This window comes from Trichosurus vulpecula, chromosome 8, assembly GCF_011100635.1.
Source record: "Trichosurus vulpecula isolate mTriVul1 chromosome 8, mTriVul1.pri, whole genome shotgun sequence".
In the NCBI taxonomy this organism is placed as follows: Eukaryota; Metazoa; Chordata; class Mammalia; order Diprotodontia; family Phalangeridae; genus Trichosurus; species Trichosurus vulpecula.
Genome location: NC_050580.1, coordinates 72141498 through 72159470, shown reverse-complemented (window position 1 = coordinate 72159470; position 17973 = coordinate 72141498). Strand labels below are relative to the sequence as shown.

Below are 17973 nucleotides of genomic sequence, written 5' to 3'. Positions count from 1 at the left end.
GGAATGGAGAAATGAGTTATACACCAGTTTATATCTCTGTCCCCTAAGGTCAGAGTTATGCACTTTAGCACATTTTGAGGATGTCTGAATCCTCCAGATCACTCTCTATCAACCATAACCACTTCCAATGGATCAGGTAAAGTGGGACATCTTATGTAGCTGGATTAGTCGTGGTCCAAGGACTAGACTTTACAACTTGGAAGCATCTTCTGTAGGTCCTTGAAATGAACCTTTTCTAAAGAGCCAGGATTGTCCTGCAGGAGGGGTTCCAGAAGGGTTTGGCAGTTGAGAACATGCACAATGATTAGAATCCAGTGAGTGTGGAGGGGAGGGGAGAGAGGCCCCCTCTCAGACATGTCAACGTGGCTCAATTCTCCCTCTGACTGTGGGGAATTTGGGACAGTAGCTGTTTATTTCAAGGTCATTGGTAGAAAGTTTTGAATACTTGCCTGTGTCGGAGCCCCGGAGGTAACCTGGTAAAGTGGCTGTGGTAGACCCCCACCTGAGAAGTAGGATGGTTTTGACCACAGTGATCTTAACAGGAGGATGAGATGTTTCTTTGAGAAGATACTAACTTGGAAGATGAGGAAAGGAAGACCTTAATATAGACGAAGAGTGAAAAACTCATCAGACAGCTACGCTCTCATCGCTGTGGCCCAGTACTCATGTTTGATTAGGCCTTTCTGTTTTTATCACTTCTTTCCTTTTCTTTGTTCAGGAAAGGCCCTTGCAGTAGGTGCCACTCTTACCAGAGGCCTGAAGGCCAAGGGGGCTCTGCCTTCGCCAAGTCAAGACAAGACAGCTAGCCCAATGGGCAATCAGGTAAAGCTCTGGGATATAAGTCAACATAGTGGGGTGTATTTTGAACCAGCCTTGGTTATTAATGCCTAAACCTCTGACATAAGCTACTGCCTCCCAAGAAAACCCTGTGTTCATAGTTTTGTATTTTGCTCTCCTAAATGTAATTGATGCTCAATCCCCCTGTTATATCTAAAATGAAAAGGGAGCTAAGTAAGCCTTTGGAAAAGTAGAACATCTTTAAATTCTTTATTTTTAAAGGCAAACTTTATCTAACCAGTTAGATAATCTTTTTTTTTTTAACATTTCAGATGACCTTTAGATCTGCCTTCTATTTCATTTCATATTGCTAGTAGAGACGATGAGGTGACACAGGAAGTTGTCATGAGGAGGGGGAGGGTCTCAGAGCTTGTAGTTTCCTAATTCACGTTAAAGCTAACTGAAAAAAAATGTAAGGACTAAGGGGATAAGTCTAGAGGGAACTAAGCACTTCCATTCATCCTTCATGTATCTTGACCATGGGGACAGTCAGGGTAGGAGTACCAAGATTAAAATAGAATTTTGTTTGTGTGGTTGTACCATTCAAAATAGTTTTTAATTTGGGGACCTCCAGTATGAAACTGACTTCACTTCTCATTCAAGGGTTGAACAAAGAGGGGACTCTACGTTGTTTTTACCACAGACCAGCGTCATTGACAGCTTTTCTCACCAATACATTTTCTGAAAAGCACAGCTAGTTCAGATATAGACCGTATACACAGGAAAGTCACTTAACCTCACAGCATCTTGAGTAACTTTTTAAGCCTTTGTAGAGGTTCTGGACCTTTTTAAAAACAAAATAGAACACAAAGTGTTACAAAGAAATCAATGGTAATGAAAATAAAAATGTGATTTTTTTCTCCTATCCATCATGGGCATCATGAAATCTAGCCATTGACCCTTTTGGGGTCTGTGGACATCAAGTTAAGAATCCCTGCTCTAAGGCTAGAAGTTCAGAAGAGAAGCTGATCTTTATCAGTGAAAACAGTTTCCACATAGAGAGTTCCCCACACTGATGAAATCTCAAGTTTTCTACCCTAAAGAATCCCTCAAACTCTTGGAAACAGAAGAATGAAGAATATGATACTTGGTCTAACACCGATCATTTTTTTCTTTGAAAGATTATTTACTTGAAAAGCAGAATATTTAAGGTGAAAGGCTTTAAATATGAACAAGTAGCTGACTTCTGATTTGTGTTTGACATTATATCTAGGAGGAATTTTGCTGAATTTTTCATTTTCTAGTTAGCAACCTTCAGATGTTCTATAAATAAAAATATAAAAAATGACTTCTGTAGATAACATGTTTGAAGATTCCTGCTTCTTATAGAGAAAACGATGCTGCTTTGGATTGTTAACTTTGACTTGCAGTTAAACTGCCTTCTTCAGGCTGTAGACCAGCAGTCTTAAATTTCATGAAGTTAAATAGGACTATTGACATGAGGTCCCTCTTAGGTGAGTATTGAGGAGTTTCATAAAGATTGCTTATTGGTCTTCCTGCCTCAAGGCAGCATGGCCTTCGTAGTGAGTCCTTTCATAGGTGTATTGTGGAAAGATCCCTTTCCTTCCCACCGGACCCCAGGAAATCTATTAAACTTTTTTTTTTGCTTGACACTCATTTGTTAGTATACACAACCTACAGAAAAGCCATGTCTTGATAGATTTATTCCATTTCTCCTTGTCACACCGCAGCATTTTTACACAAATCATAAGGCACTGGCATATTTCATTTGGTCTGAGACATTTTAGTCACCCAAGCTAGACTCCAATTTGAAGAGCAACCACCTGGAACAGTCTGAATGCATTGCCAAATGTAATCGAATTACCTTTCGAAGTATGATTCTAAATGTGTCCTCCAGTGTGAATTTCCATGGGGTCTTTTCATTTAAAGAATGTATATCTTGTTATGTATATTTTCATATACATGTATGTGTATTTTATATAACAAACATATATATTTTACTTAAAGAATATATATGTATAATTCTTGCTTATCAGCTCTGCAAAACAGATTTGTAAGTTATCAATGATCCTACTTTCTGATCCCAATTCCTTCTTTCCTGGGAGCCACATTGGCTTATTGGAAGCCATTTTATTCTTTTCTCCTTAGGCCTTGTAAGGAGACATTTGCTCTTTTTCAGTTGTCAGTGGTTTTGTGAACATTTTGATCACTCATGAGACTTTTCAATTATTACATGGGGTGGGTCACTTCAGGCCACTTACCCTGGAAATGAGAAACTAATCTATCTGTGATCATGTATCTTTAAATGGGATCTGCCCAATCTCTTAGTGATAAAAGCCATGTTCTTACTGGGGACAGGATGATGAGGGTGGTGTATTTTTATTTAAAAATAAGGTAGCAGGGTAATGACTCATTTAACAAATAGGACTCTTCTGAGCTACAAGAAGAAAATTTATAATGCTTACAACTGAAATCTCCCTGCCTGTTCTTTATGCACAGAGAATAACCTCATATATCCTTTTTGCTTTGGGAAAAATGAATTATAGGTAAGTAGCTTTCCTACTATGTATGTATCAACTGCTCCCCAGTTGGGAAGGAGTACCTCCCAAATGTTCATGCAGATGGTCTTTGCTTTAATCAAAAGGCAGACTCCAATTTTCACTCACATGTTGTGTAATCAGCCACTGTTGTTCATTCACAGAGTGTTTTTCCCCCTTCTTCTGTCTCCATCTGGAGGGCAGTCAAATGTTTGTCTTCTTGGCTCCTTTTGCAACAAGGGGTTACTCTCTGGCAGTCACGTCTGGCATCCTTTTACCTTGGAAAAAAACCCTACTTGTGTTTGCTAGCAGTTGGGTCTCATCTAATGGCTTTTTTCAGATGCTATTTTATAGATGAGAGGTATCTCTCACACTGGGTATCATAAATCCTTTAAGCGATCATCCTCTCATAACTGATGAGTCTTCATAATAGATGTGGGCTCATTCTGGGCTCAGTGAAGCATGGAAGACAGTGAGCTCTTTGGATTGCCTGGTAACGCATTGTTCTGGATTTCACAAGCACAGTGTGGCTGCTTTACTATGCTCATTACATTCTCATTGGGCCTTCTGCTTGCAGCTCCAATCTCTGTGGCCAAGTTTGAGGGAGAATATTGACTTGATCTCTTGGGGGAAAAAGTGCTTATGACCATATGAATGTCATGGTCAGAATAAAACATTTGCAAGCCACTTTTAGTTATGCTGTTTAGTGAGTGATAGCATGGAGTGGTAGGTAGAGAACTAGCTTTGGAGTCAGGAAGGCCTGGGTTCAGGTCTTTCCCCTGAGATACCTAGTACCCATGTGGAAAAGTCAACATATTAGGGGCAGGAAGAGAAGTGCTGGCTTGGGGTCCAAGGGTCCGATTTCAAATCCTGTCCCTGTCCCTTACTACCTGTGTGACTTTGAGCAGGTCTGTTCACTCCTCTGAGCCTCGGTTCCTTCATCTATAAAATGAGGGTCTCAGAGAAGCCTTCTAATGCTAAACCTGTGATTCAAGGATCTGGTGCCCCTTTTATTTTTTTAAACTTTACTGCTATGCTTTCTAATACCTGGGTTATTCAATAAACCAGCTTGGGTCATACCACTAATAATAACAGACATTTATATAGTGTTTTAAGGTTTGCAAAGTACTTAGCATACATTGTGCTTTAAATGAATTGAATGCAATAAATACTAGCTGTAAGGACCTCCACATAAACCTGGCAAAGAAGATTCTGTTGTGATTGGCTAATGAGCTGTCTGCTCTTTTTATTAATGGATTTGCCATTAAACTCTATGCAGAGCATTTTAATGTCGCTTAATAATGACTTACATTTGTAAAGTGTTTTCATACTTTACTCTGGCATCCGCTAGCTCATGTAAGAGGCAAGGACACAGGCATTTTCCTTTGGAGGCCTTTGTTCTACTCTCCTCGTCTACAGGATTTCACTTGGCTGTTGGGAGGGCAGTCGTGGGCCATGCTTGCATGTACAGACTTGCGGGACACTGTTTTTAAAAGGCCGTTGTTCCTTATGAACGCACTGTTATTACAAGGAGTGAGAAATCACTGTTTTCTTAAGTTGTATTTGCTGAAAACATTGCCCTGATTCCTGATTCCTGCCTTTTATCCATAGGTCTTTGAAACTAAAGTCAACTCACGGAAGGTGGAATTGTGTCTACAGAGTTTCTCGCTTAGGAATGATTATGCAGATCTCCTTGAAGAGAATACAGCTAGGTATCATTTGCATGTTTTGTGACATCTTGATCTTCTCCCCCTAGAGTAATGATTCTTAGCTTTTTTCCATGTTCTGAACCCCTTTGACAGTCTGGGGAAGCCTATGGATGGCTCAGAATAGTGTGCGTGTGTGTGTGTGCGTGTGCATGTGTGTGTGTGTGTGTGTGTGTGTGTATGTGTATGTGTGTGTGCGTGTGTGTGTGTGTGTGTGTTTAAATCATAATTGAAGGAAATGCTAAATTTCAGTTACTGATTAGTAAAAGTAAATATGCATTTTTCCCCATCCTGGTTCTTGGACCCACTAGATCTATCTATCCACGGACCCTTTGGGGGCTAATGGACCCCAGGTTAAGAACTCTTGCACTAAAGCTTATATATGGTTATCCCTCCATCTGGGGCCAACTGGATGTTAAATAGTGTTGCCTTAATGATCTGAATTTTGGCGGGGGAGGGGTCATGCTCAGAATATTATGGCAGTTAATAAGAATGTGCTAGATTTTCTGGAAATTGCTTTTAAAAATTTGATCCCAGAAACACAGTGCTTTAAGCTGACTTTCTTCTCCTACATTGTATCTGGGAACTCATTGATGTGGCTGCTCCCTTCATCAGTGCAGATTGCAATCCATCCATGCCCTGTAAGCCTGTGTGACCCTTTTCTATGCCCTCCCATAAATCCTCCACAAGGGGTCTGTTCATCTTGCTGGCGGCCTTACTTTTAGATCTCCTGACACTGCCTGGATACCAGTGGAGTACATGGGCTATTTTAAAACAGATCATAAGGACTATTTTATGAGATTCTCTCTTTTCAACCTTCAAGCAGGAGCCGTCCTGTGTTACTGCTTACTTGCTGTGATCATTTTTCACAGTGCTGTTACGTAATTTTCACTAACCCCATTAAATGGTGGAAGGAAGTATTATAATAAGCCTGGTTTGAGTGATTTGAAAGTTTCATTTACTCTTTAGGGCTACTGAAAGACCATTAATTAAATGACTATTTTGGTGACCTAAATGTTATCTTGGTGGACTAAATGTTAACTCACCTTCCAGAAATGTTCTACTTGCTCTGTGGAACAATCTATATCTTAGAACAGGGGTTCTTAACTTTTTGTGTGTCATGGACCTGTTTGGCAGACCTGGGGAAGCCTACGGATGCTTTCTCAGGATGTCATAATTAAAGGACATAGAAAACTTTAGTTAAAGGTTTGTGAAAAATAAAGATGTGTTTTTTCCCATTCAAATTCATGGACCTTTCCTGAAAGCTGCCCATGGATCCCTGGGATTTGTGGGTCCTAAGTTAACAACCCTTGACTTGTGAGAACTTGGATTTATTTCACTTATTTCTATTTTGAATAATCTCTGCCTCCCTTGCCCTACCTTCGGTGATTCCCCATTTTCTGTGGCTATGGTCTAAATTCTTTATCCCATTCATTAGCTGTTTTTCCAGGCTGACTTCAGTCTATCTCTCCATCCTTACTCCTATGACTACGCTTCTGCTCCAGCCTAACCCACCTATTCCTTATCCCCTAAACACTCATTGAAATTTCCCAACTTCATGCCTTTGTTCATACTGTTCTCCCTGCCCCAAATGCCCTCCTCTTGCACACCTGTGTACTATTTGTCTTTCAAGGTCTAGCTGAGATCTGAACTTGGTGAACCTCTTACCCAAACGAGAAAGCAGCTCAATAATCATTCTTGCTTAAGTGCTGATAGCACTTACAAGTCAATGACTGACATTAGTATTTTGTTTTAAGACTTACAAAGCTCTGTCCTCATATCCACCTGCTGTATTCGGTAGTAAAGCATGATTATCCCCATTTTACAGATGAGGAAAGTGAGATTCAGAAATATTAAGTAACTTGCTTAAGGTCGGAGTAAATAAGTCTCTGATCCAGGATTGGAATGGAGCTCTCTTCTGATACTAAGGCCAACACTCTCCCTGCTCTACCATTGTACAATGGCAAACCACTCTAGTGTCTTTGCCAGGAAAATCCCAAATGGAGTCACAAAGAGTTGGACACAACTGAAATGACTGAACAACAATCTTATTTAGCAATTAGCTCACAGTACCTCTTCAGTCAGTTCAAAGGCATTTATTAAGCACCTACTAGGCTCCAGGCAGTGTGTAATGGGCTTGAGACACAAAGGTGGAAAAACGATAAATTCACAGTCTGGTAATGGAGAAAACATGCAAATAATTATGTACGAACAAGATATACATGGGTTAAACTGGAAATAATCAACAGGGGGAGGCACTAATATTAAAAAGAATCAGGAAAATCTTCTTGTAGAAGTTTGGAAAAGTCAATGTAGTAAGTGAGATAGTGAACTAGTGAGGTATAAAAGGATTGCCTTGCTGCAGTGAGGACCTAGTTGAAATTGAGGGGATATCCATCAATTGGGGAATGACTGAACAAGTTATGGTATATGAATGTAATGGAATACTATTGTGCTATAAGAAATGATGAGCAGGCAGACCTCAGAAAAACCTGGAAAGACTTATATGAACTGATGCTAAGTGAAATGAATAGAACCAGGAGAACACCGCACACAGTAACAGCTACATAGTGCAGTGACTGACCTTGGTAAGACTTAGCTCTTCTCAGCAATGCAAGGATCTAAGATAACACAAAAAGAGCTGCTATAAATATTTTTGTACATGTGGGTCCTTCCCTGTTTTTATGATCTCTTTCAGATACAGACCTAGAAGTGATATTGCTGGGTCAAAGAGTATGCACATTTTTATAGCCCTTTGAGCATAGTTCCAAATTGCTCTCCAGAATGGTTGGGTCAGTTCACAACTCTACCACGAATGCATTGGTATTCCAATTTTCTCACATCTTCTCCAACATTTATCATTTTCCTGTTTTGTCATGTTAGCCAATCTGATAGGTGTGATGTGGTACCTCAGAGTTGTTTTGATTTGCATTTCTCTAATCAATAGGGATTTAGAGCATTTTTATATATGACTACAGATAGTTTTAATTTCTTCATCTGAAAACTGCCTGTTTATACCCTTTGACCATTTATCACTTGGGGAATGACTTGTATGCTTATAAATTCAACTCAGTTCTCTATATATTCTAGGAACTAAGTCTTTAAGAAAGTCAGGGAAACCAGTAGGCAAAAGTGAGGAGGGAGAGCATTCCAGACATGAGGGTCAGCCAATATAATAGACCAGGACAATTAATAGTAACTTAGAGAATCTGTGGCTTCCAGTGTGTGTAATTGTTATGAAGATGAGCATGGTGAGGAAGAGGAGGTCATTAGTTAGCAGCTCACACTTTGAAAGGGCAGCTAAGTGTTGTAGTGGATAGAGTACCTGGCCTGGAGTCAGGAAGAAATCACCTTCCTAAGTTCAAATATGATCTTAGGCACTTACTAGCTGTGTCATGTCACTCTGTTTGCCTCAGTTTCCTCATCTGTTAAATGAGCTGAAGAAGGAAATGGCAAACCACTCTACTGTCTTTGCCAAGACAACTCCAAATGGGGTCATGAAGAGTTGGACATGACTGAAAAATGACTGAAAAATCACACTTTGAAGCCCTTTAAGAATTGTCAAGCACCTTACATGCATTATAACAATGTTTTTGCTCTTTCAAATGAGGATAAAAGGAGTAGGGAGACAAATGTGTACTGATAAAATCAGAGACGAGAGAGAATCCTTTTGCTCTAAAGTATCCTTTGTTCACTTTCTTGGCAGCTAGTAACTTCTATATTAACATTCTAACAGGTCCCAATTTGTGCACTGCTTTCTCTTCTTCATTCCCTTCTCACATTTCTTCATTGTCTACCTCCTTTCTTTCTTTCCTCTCCTTCCCTCCTCTCTTTTCTTTCTTTCCTGACTTGGATTCAGGCTTGAGACCCACGGATACTACTTAATTTTTTCATAACCCTGTAGGGCAAAGGGGCTGCTTTCCCGTTTCTGTTTTGAAGAATTCCTTTTCCATGGATGATTAGTTCCTTTGCTCCAGAGAGACAGCATCTGAGTAATGAAGAGAGAACCAACCTTAAAACCAGAAGGCTTAGCTTCAGCGTCTCTTTTTTACATACCCTGGCCCATGTTACAGTGGGCAACCTCTCAGAGATCCAAACAACACTTAAGGTTTTAGGTCACAGGGAAGATGCTAAGTAAAAATAGAAGGAGTTTCTTTACCTGGGGCTTTCCTTTACCAATGAAATCATAGACCCAGTCCCTATCCTTTCAAAAGAGTTGAGTATAACAAATATTTCTGTCCTTACAATTGATTTATTTGTTTATTTGTTCAGGCTGTGTGTGGAAATTTGCCCATTTGCAAATAACTTGATTGGTTCTTACAAATGAACCATTTGGGGGTATAAAATCACCTGAAATACCACCACATTTTGAAAGAGTACAATTAGAAATAAGAACAGAATTATTTACAAGTTGGAGAAAGAAAACAAAGCATTTTGAACTGCCGAAAGCAAGAGACAAATGTTGACTCATATTACTATCACTTTAATGGCAAGAAAGACAGTGAAACTATTTTCCCCTTAAGTAAATTTTATTTATTCAGTTTATTCCAAGTCAAAGGCAGGAGAAATCTGAATGGCCTGCCATGATCCTAAAGGATTCTCTTTGGTCTGAGATGCACTGTCAATTATATACCTGCCCACAATGGGCAAGTCTTTGTTTTTATTTTTAACGTGGGCCAAAATCCATTCATCAGAAAAATTTCCATTGAAATAAATGGAATTTTACCAGTATTGCCAAAAAAGATAAAAGTAACAAATGCCTAAACTTTTATTATATAGGAGAGGGTAAATAGATTATTTCAGACTCTGCCATCTATCTTCTCTGACAGTCAGTATCTAATAATGGAATAAAATTGGCAAATGGTTGCTTATCATATAACTAATCTGGTAAAAAGTGGTAAGGAGACGATTTGAATCTTGTTAGTTCTAACTCATGAATTTCTTTTAAGTGCTGAGATCACTTAAAATAAATCTTGCTGTTAGTTATTGAGATAATTATTGCAGAATAGATATTTACTCTTTCTTGTTTCCTTTTATCCAATTCTTACCCATCCCCAACCAGGAGGTCTTTTAAAGCAAGAGAGTTAGTTACCTCATCCAATCCAGGGAAGGTATGAACCAGAAATATAGGAAGATTAGTGAAAGAGAGAGGCAGTTCAGCTTGAACACGTAAGTAAGTAAGGAACTGGGAAGAATTCTGTAATGGGGCAGAATGGGAAAACATCAAGGCTCCTCATGAATCAAATTTTCAGAAGATTAATCAATTTTTTAGAAGAAATGTATCCTAGGACATCTGATCACTTCTATTTAAATATAAGTTCAGAAATCCACATAAGGCTTCACTAAGAGGGTGGAGGGCTGCCTATGTCTTCTTCCTTTCATCAGAGTAGATAATAGCAGGTTGCCTTTTGAAGGTGTACCTCATTTGGATGCCTGAATAAATATGAAGTTTTCTTTTTTAGGGCTGGGTCCAGTGTTTGGAAGAGCAGAGCAAGCTATAGCTCTGAAAACTGGAACAATGAAGATGGGCAGCATGCAGGATCGTCCCGTGATTCAACAGTCGGACCCTCAGGTATTTCTGAGATGCAGCTCTGTTTTTATTGGAAGATGCCTTACTGCCACTGGAGTTTCAGATACCCATTCAAAGGCAAAGATTGAACAGTTTATGGCAACATCCAAGATATAAAGGCTTGGGGGAGGGCAGGAAGGGGAAAACATAGCAGGGACAGAGGAGGGGGAAATGGCATAATCTCTTCCCCTTCTTGCTATTATTTTTATTTTCTCAAAAGGAGGGGGCAGATTTTTATTTAAATACTTTGGAATAATTGTAACCCTAGACAAAATATGTTATACTCAATTGTTATAGTCATTCAATAAGTAATTATTAAGTGCATACTATTTGTCAAGTACTGTGCTAAGCATTGGGGGTACAAAGGCAAATATGAGCCACTTCCTGCCTTCAAAGAGCTTGTATTCTAGTTCAAGGAGAGAAATATAAAAATAAGTAGTGTTATACAAAGTGCATACAGAGTAGACGGAAGATACTCTCAGAGAGGAAGTGATTTTAGACCTGTAAAGTGTTGCTTAAGAATAAGCAATGCATGTATGTCCATTCCTCTTCTCTCACTCACCCAATGACTCCAACATTTCTTTTACACTCCATGTATGTATTCATTAATTGTATTTCTCTATCACTGTCTTTCCTTTTGGGTCTTGATCAACCTGTTTATTTTGTGCAAATATTTCTTTACCTCTAATGCAATTACTTTGTTTCCAATTTAATTAAATTTAATTCAACAAACACTTCTTTCATCAATGAGGACTTTGTGCAAGGTGTGGGGGGAATTTCAGTGATAAATAAGACATAGTCCTTCCTGGAATTTACAATTCATACAAATTTTCCCAGGCTTATATGAATCTGTTCTTTTTAGTTATTTCTTACGGCATAACACTGTTCCATTACATTGTTGTTGTTGTTCAGTCATTTTCAGTTGTGCCAGACTCTTTGTGACCCCATTTGGGGTTTACTTGGAAAAGATGCTGGAGTGGTTTGCTCTTTCCTTCTCCATCTTATTTTATAGATGAGGAAACTGAGGCAAGCGGGGTGAAGTGACTTGCCCAGGGTCATACAGCTAGTAAATGTCTGAAGCTGGAATTTAAACTCAGAAAGATGAGTCTTCCTGATTCCAGGCTGGACACTCTATTCACTACGCCACATATGCCTTAATTTGTCCAGTCATTTTCCAATTAATGAGTCTGGTCATCTTGGGTTTCACTTCCCTGTATTCTATATTCACTGACTCTCTTCTTGGGTATTTTCTCTTGTGAACTGCTGAGCCTCCCTTCTGTTCTCACTCCTAAATTGCATTGGCTCTTTTCTATAGTATCTGGTTTTGGCATTTTCTTCCTTCCTGTCCATATTGGGCTTGATGCCCCTTTGATGTCCAATTCATTTAAACAAGTATTTATTTAGTGCCTACTATGTGTAACATATAAAATAGACATTTTGGGGTGATGGTGGTGAATGGCTGGTTTGCATGCACAGGAGCTAGTGAGGCAACTAAGTGGTACAGCGGATAGAGCTCTAGCGAAGAATGAGGAAGACCTGAGTTGAACTCCAGCCTCAGGCACTATTAACCATATGAGGATGGTTATGGGCGGCCCATAGGGTCTGAGATTTCATTTGTCAAACATAGTTCCCTTAGAATAGAACAGGGATCCTAAGGAACTATATTTTACAAATGAAATCTTAGACTCTGACTTGTGTTTCAATATTTTTTTAAAGATTTAGATAAAACTTTTTTTTATAGAAAATACAATACAATTTCAAGTATTGGATATGGCTGTCATTTCCTCTTTTTAGGTTTGAAAATTATTTCTGAGGAAGAACTAACTGAAATATCTGAGATTAGGCCAATTCTACACAGTTTTCATTTGATGGCGACCCTCAGAAGTATGATTGAAGCCATTGAAAAGCAGATGGCAAGAAATGAAACCTTCGTGGAATTTTTGGTAATTGTGCAAATGATACTCAAAGGGGATACACATATGTGTTCTTTACATCTGAGAAGGAAGGTAATTTCAAGAATTCTTTCTTGAATTCTTGGCCTCTCAACTGCTATTTCTAGGGTAAGGGATATAAGGTTTAAAAATATAGCTACTTTATTTTTTCTGGCTTATTACATGCATGCTTTATGAATAGGGAAAGAATATTTCCAGAGAGTTTAATATCACTATTTTTTGGTTAGTCTATCAAAATAGAGACTTGTTGGGTCATTGGAATATGGACATCTTGACTGAAACCTATCATTTTTTTCAGTCCTTTTATGAGAATAGTGAATACTAAGGACACTAAAGACAGGGTTTTTCTTATTCATTGTAAATGTTTAGGTTAAATGAATTGTGACAGAGAATATTTGGGGACATGTTGGCAAGTGTTTAATGACTGATTCTTCAAAAAAATATAGGCAAGGCACATTTTTTAGTTTAATCTGCATTATTAATACTTTCTTCATCGCTTAAATCTAGACAATCAAGAAAACAATAAATCAAGGCCTGGTTTGTAGCATTTTCTGGTTTCCAAGGTATAAATATTCGCATTGAAAATTTCACACTCAGTTTTCCTGAGCCAGTATGAGCTAGCTCCATCACACCCCTGACTGGATGTCTTCATAGAACGAATCTATGGTTCTGATTTTTCATAAGCAAGGGTTTCACTGACTAATAATTCTATATTAACAGTTAATCTTTTGTTGCAGGAGAGAAATCATCATTCTTGTTTTCTTTATTTTTAGTCTTTAGAAAACATAAAGCCACTTGATAACTGCATCTTGGGAAATGCTCCACAAAACAGAGAGAAAAACAGATACCGAGATATTGTTCCATGTAAGCAAATTATCAATTCTCATCATTTTTTTAAAAAAAATATTTTTGGAAGTGCTAAAGGAGGGGTATTTTATAGTCCTGGAGATGAGAAGTAGAACCTGCAAGTCATCTTCAACTATGGATGATACATTTATATTTGGAAGAACTGACTGATTATAAGGGTAGTATTGTATTCTTCAGGGCCAGATGACTGATTTCATGCCTTTTACAGATAAAAAAACTGAGCAGATTGGTTAACATGACATGTCCAAGGTCACACAGTTTTAGAGATGGTATTTGAACCCAGGGCCTCTGACTCCATTGCCATTTGTCTTTCCAATGTACCATTCCTCATGTTCCCTCCTACAGCATTAAGTTTTAGTGGATACTGTGCAGTGAGCTAACAGACCCATTAAAGTTCTTCATGGGAAGCATCCCATTTATGGAGTTTTTGTCCTTGTGTGTACCAATTAGCCCCTGGGGTGATTGCTTCCAGCAAAAAGGCTTAGATCATATAGGTCATGGTAATTGAACCCTCAGAATGTCCCATGTTCTGGATTAGGTACAATGTATAGAAGTGTATTGAAGGGCAAACCTGAACTCCCTTATTTCTTCATTCAAAGAGGACCAGTACAGTGCAAGAGAAGGAAATTATCTCTGGAGAAGCCATGAAAACTAGAGTAATCAGAGTTGAAAAGAAGATTGAAATTCTGACACATTAAAGAGAGAGAATATAGGTTTATAGAAAATGGAATGTCCTTAAAGTCAGGAAGTCCCATTTGGGGTCAAGTATTGCTTGTGATGTATATGTATTATGTGACCCCTAAGGCAGATTATTTAAATTCTCAGTGGCCTAGGAAGTTAATGGGAAAGTTGCCTATTTATATCAATAGAGGGAGTTCCACAGGAGTTTTCACTTATGAAATTACAGACCTGGACAAAACAAATAACATTAAAACTGTACACACTGTACCATTTTTCTGTTTTTTGACTGAGTTTTATTTTCATATCCCTCTTTGCATACTTCCACCCTATTCCCAGTTGAGAGAACAAGGGGAAAAATTCCACTGTTTATGGTAACACCCCATTGTATATAGTAAAGCATAACAAATTCTTTTATCAGCCATGTTCCAAAAACCCAAACAAATAAGTCTTGGTGTGTATTGTGAACCTATCACCTTTCTGTCAGGAGGCATGTAATGTATTACATCTTGTCTGAAATTATGGTTAGTCATTTCATCAGTTAGAATTCCAAAGTCTTTGAAAGTTGTTTGTCTTTACAATATTGCTGTTTCTGCACAAATTATTGCCTGGTTTTCCTTACTTTATATTCCACATTAGTTCATTTAAGTTTTAGCATGATTCTCCAAAACTATGTCCTTCATTATTTCTTACCGTGCAATAAATAGTATTCATAGTCCACATATGCCACGACTTGTCTGGCCATTCCCCAATTGATGGGGACTCACTCAGTTTTTAACCCTTTACCACCACAAAAAGAGCTGCTAGAAATGTTTTTCTACATGTGGCTCCTCTTCCTCTTTATTTGATCTTTTTGGGATACAGGTCTAGTAGCAGTATCACTAGGCCTATGGGTATGCATAGTTTAATAGTTTGTGGGGTAGAGCTCCAAATTTCTTTCCAGAGTATCTAGACTACTCCATAGTTCCACCAGCAATGCACTAATGTATCGATTTCCCAACAGTTTTCTCCGGAATTTTTCATTTCCCTTTTTTGTCAACTTTATCGAACTGATGGATATAAGGTGGTACCTCACAGTTGTTTTAATGTGTATTTCTCTAATTATTAGTGATTTAGAGAATTTTTAATATAGCCAATTGTTGCTTGGATTTCTATCTACTTTGACCATTTTTTTCAGTTGGAGAATAGAAAATTATAAGTTTCTCCTGAGTATTTGGGTTAGAAATAACTTTGAGAGCAAAGTGCTGGGCATAGAGAAAATGTTCTATAAATTATGATTTGTTGATCTGGTTCAATTCCCAACTTGTAGTCAGAATAACATCTAAGTTGATAAGGGTAACACTTGCCTGTCCTTTTTAAATTAAAATTTGTAAATTTGCCATCTTTTTATTCATTGACTTGAGAATTTGCTCACTGAATTAATTAGACCAGAATGAAAAAAGATCCTTATGTTTTTGTCATATTAATATACTTAAAATGAATTAGCACTTGTTTGTACAGTGTTTTCTTAGGAATATCATATTTGAAAGACAAATACTGATTCAAAATTTGTATTTTGTATTTTTCTGTTTCTGTGTGGCATAGATGATGGTACACGGGTTCCACTTGGAGAAAGGCAGGATTACATTAATGCAAGTTATATCCGAATATTGAATTCAGGGGAAGAATACTTTTACATTGCAACCCAAGGACCCCTACCAGGAACCACGGAAGACTTTTGGCAAATGGTTTGGGAAAATAAATCTAATGTCATTGCCATGATGACCAAAGAGATAGAGGATGGAATCATCAAATGCCACCATTATTGGCCCAGTTCTCTGAATAAGCCTTTGGAGCTTCAAAACTATATTATTGCACTGGAGAATTACCAGATACTGGAAAGTTTTACAATTCGAGTGTTTAAAATGGTTAAAAAGGTGAGTCATTTAGAAAAAAAGCCCACCAACAATGCCACATTCGAAGTTGGGGGGCTGGGAGAGTGACAGAGAATTAGATGTAAAAAGTAAGGACTTCTATTTCCTAATTGATACTAACACCCTCCCAAACCCCAAGTCACGGTATCATGGAAATCTGAAGTTTAGAGGAACCTAAAGGATCATCAACTGACAATTAAGTAGCTAGTTTTTGCAAGATTCCAAGCTAGGTGATGGAGATACAAAAACAGGAAATGATGGTCTCTGCTCTCAATGAGCACATCTTCTTTTGGAGCAGACATTCTGTGCATTTATAAGTTTATAGAGAATAAATTCATTTTTGTATTTATAAAATACAAGTATTTTATTATTTAGCTAGGGAGTACAGTGGAAAGAATGCATGGCCTGGAGTCAGGAAGACTCATCTCCCAGAGTTCAAATCTGGTCTCAAACACTTACTAGCTTTGGAACCTGGGTGAGTCCATTTGCCTCAGTTTCCTCATCTGAAAAATGAGCCGGAGAAGGAAACGGCAAACCACTCCAGTATCTTTGCCAAGAAAACCCTAAAAGGGGTCATGGAGAGTCAGACACAACTGAAACGACTGAACAACAACAAAATGGAATAAATACAAAAGTAATACAAAGTAAATAGAGAGGCAGGGCACCTGTGTTTGGTATAAGGATAGTGCTTGAATTTAGTCTAAAAGGAAGTGGGGAATGCTATGAAGTGGAGTTGGTGAGGTTGTTCATCACAGAACTGGGGAACTGCCATTGTGTGAGGAGATGGAGTACCTGGTGGGAGGAAAAGAGAGAAGCTCTATTTGTTTGAATTGTAGAGTCCTAAAAGGAAAGTAATGTAAAACCAAACTGCAAAAACAAATTGAGGCCAAGTTATGAAGGATTTTAAAAATTAAATGGCAGAGTTTATCCTAGAGGAAAAAGGGAACCACTTTGGTTCATTGAGTAGGAGGGTGATGTGGTCAGATATGTGCTTAAGGAAAATATCTTTTGCTAACTGTGTGGAGGATAGATTAGAGTGGAGAGAGACGAGATAGGGACACCAACTGGGAAGTAGCTTGCAATAGTCCAGGTGAGGGGTGATCCTCACGGATCATGGTCTTAGGTACGTGGACAGAGAGAACGGGATGGATGTGAGAGATACAATGCAGGAGAATGAGTCCCCTCTGTGGCCACATCCCCAGTGAGTAGACATTCAGCTTCTATTCAGATACTGCCAATGAGAGTTAACTTATCTTTTCAATCTATTTCTTTATCACTTTAAGAGTTAGGAAGTTTTTCCTTAGGTTTATTTGAAATTTGCCTCCATACCTTCTACATTTTGGTCCTACAATGCCAAAAGGAATACACCCAGTGCTTCTCTTCTGTATGATAAATTCCTCACATATTTGAAGACTATATTTGAAGTTCTATCCCTCTGTTAGACTTCTCTAGATGAAGCCTCCTGAATTCCATCTTCTGTTCCTCATTTGACGTGGTTTTGAGTTCCTTCACCATCCTTGGTTCCTTCCTTGATTGACCCTTTGCAATTTGTTTGTAACTGTCCAAAAATGTGGCACCCCAAGCTGCACACAATACTGTCAGTGTAGTACAACAAAGGCAGAGTACAAAAGATCCATTGTGTCCCTCACTTTGGATACGACAATTTTGTCAATTCATCCTAAGACCATATTCATTATTTTGGGCCATCTTGTCAAACTGTCAACTGGTACTGATGGAACTTGTAGTTCATTCAAGTTTCTTGTGTCTTTTTTTGCATAAAGTGTTTCCATCCCAGTTTTTTACTTATGAGGCTGATTTTTGTGCAAATTTAGGCCTTTACATTTATCATTATTAAATCTAATTTTATTGTATAGAGCCCATTGAGATCTTTAGGGATCCAAATTCTGCCATTCAGCATATGAACGATCCCTGCTAGATTGGCACTCCTCATAG

At 38.3% G+C, this 17973-nt stretch overlaps 1 protein-coding gene across 1 annotated transcript in view; it reads left to right on the top strand.

The window, feature by feature from the left end:
- Positions 1 to 810: 810 nt before the first annotated feature.
- PTPN20 (protein tyrosine phosphatase non-receptor type 20) overlaps positions 811 to 17973 on the top strand; it is a 33277-nt gene continuing 16114 nt past the window's right edge. The window contains exons 1-6 of the mRNA XM_036736071.1: positions 811 to 822; positions 4947 to 5047; positions 10516 to 10613; positions 12405 to 12553; positions 13336 to 13426; positions 15692 to 16023. Of these exons, the coding sequence (XP_036591966.1) occupies positions 811 to 822; positions 4947 to 5047; positions 10516 to 10613; positions 12405 to 12553; positions 13336 to 13426; positions 15692 to 16023 (783 nt within the window). The remainder of the gene's footprint in view (positions 823 to 4946; positions 5048 to 10515; positions 10614 to 12404; positions 12554 to 13335; positions 13427 to 15691; positions 16024 to 17973) is intronic.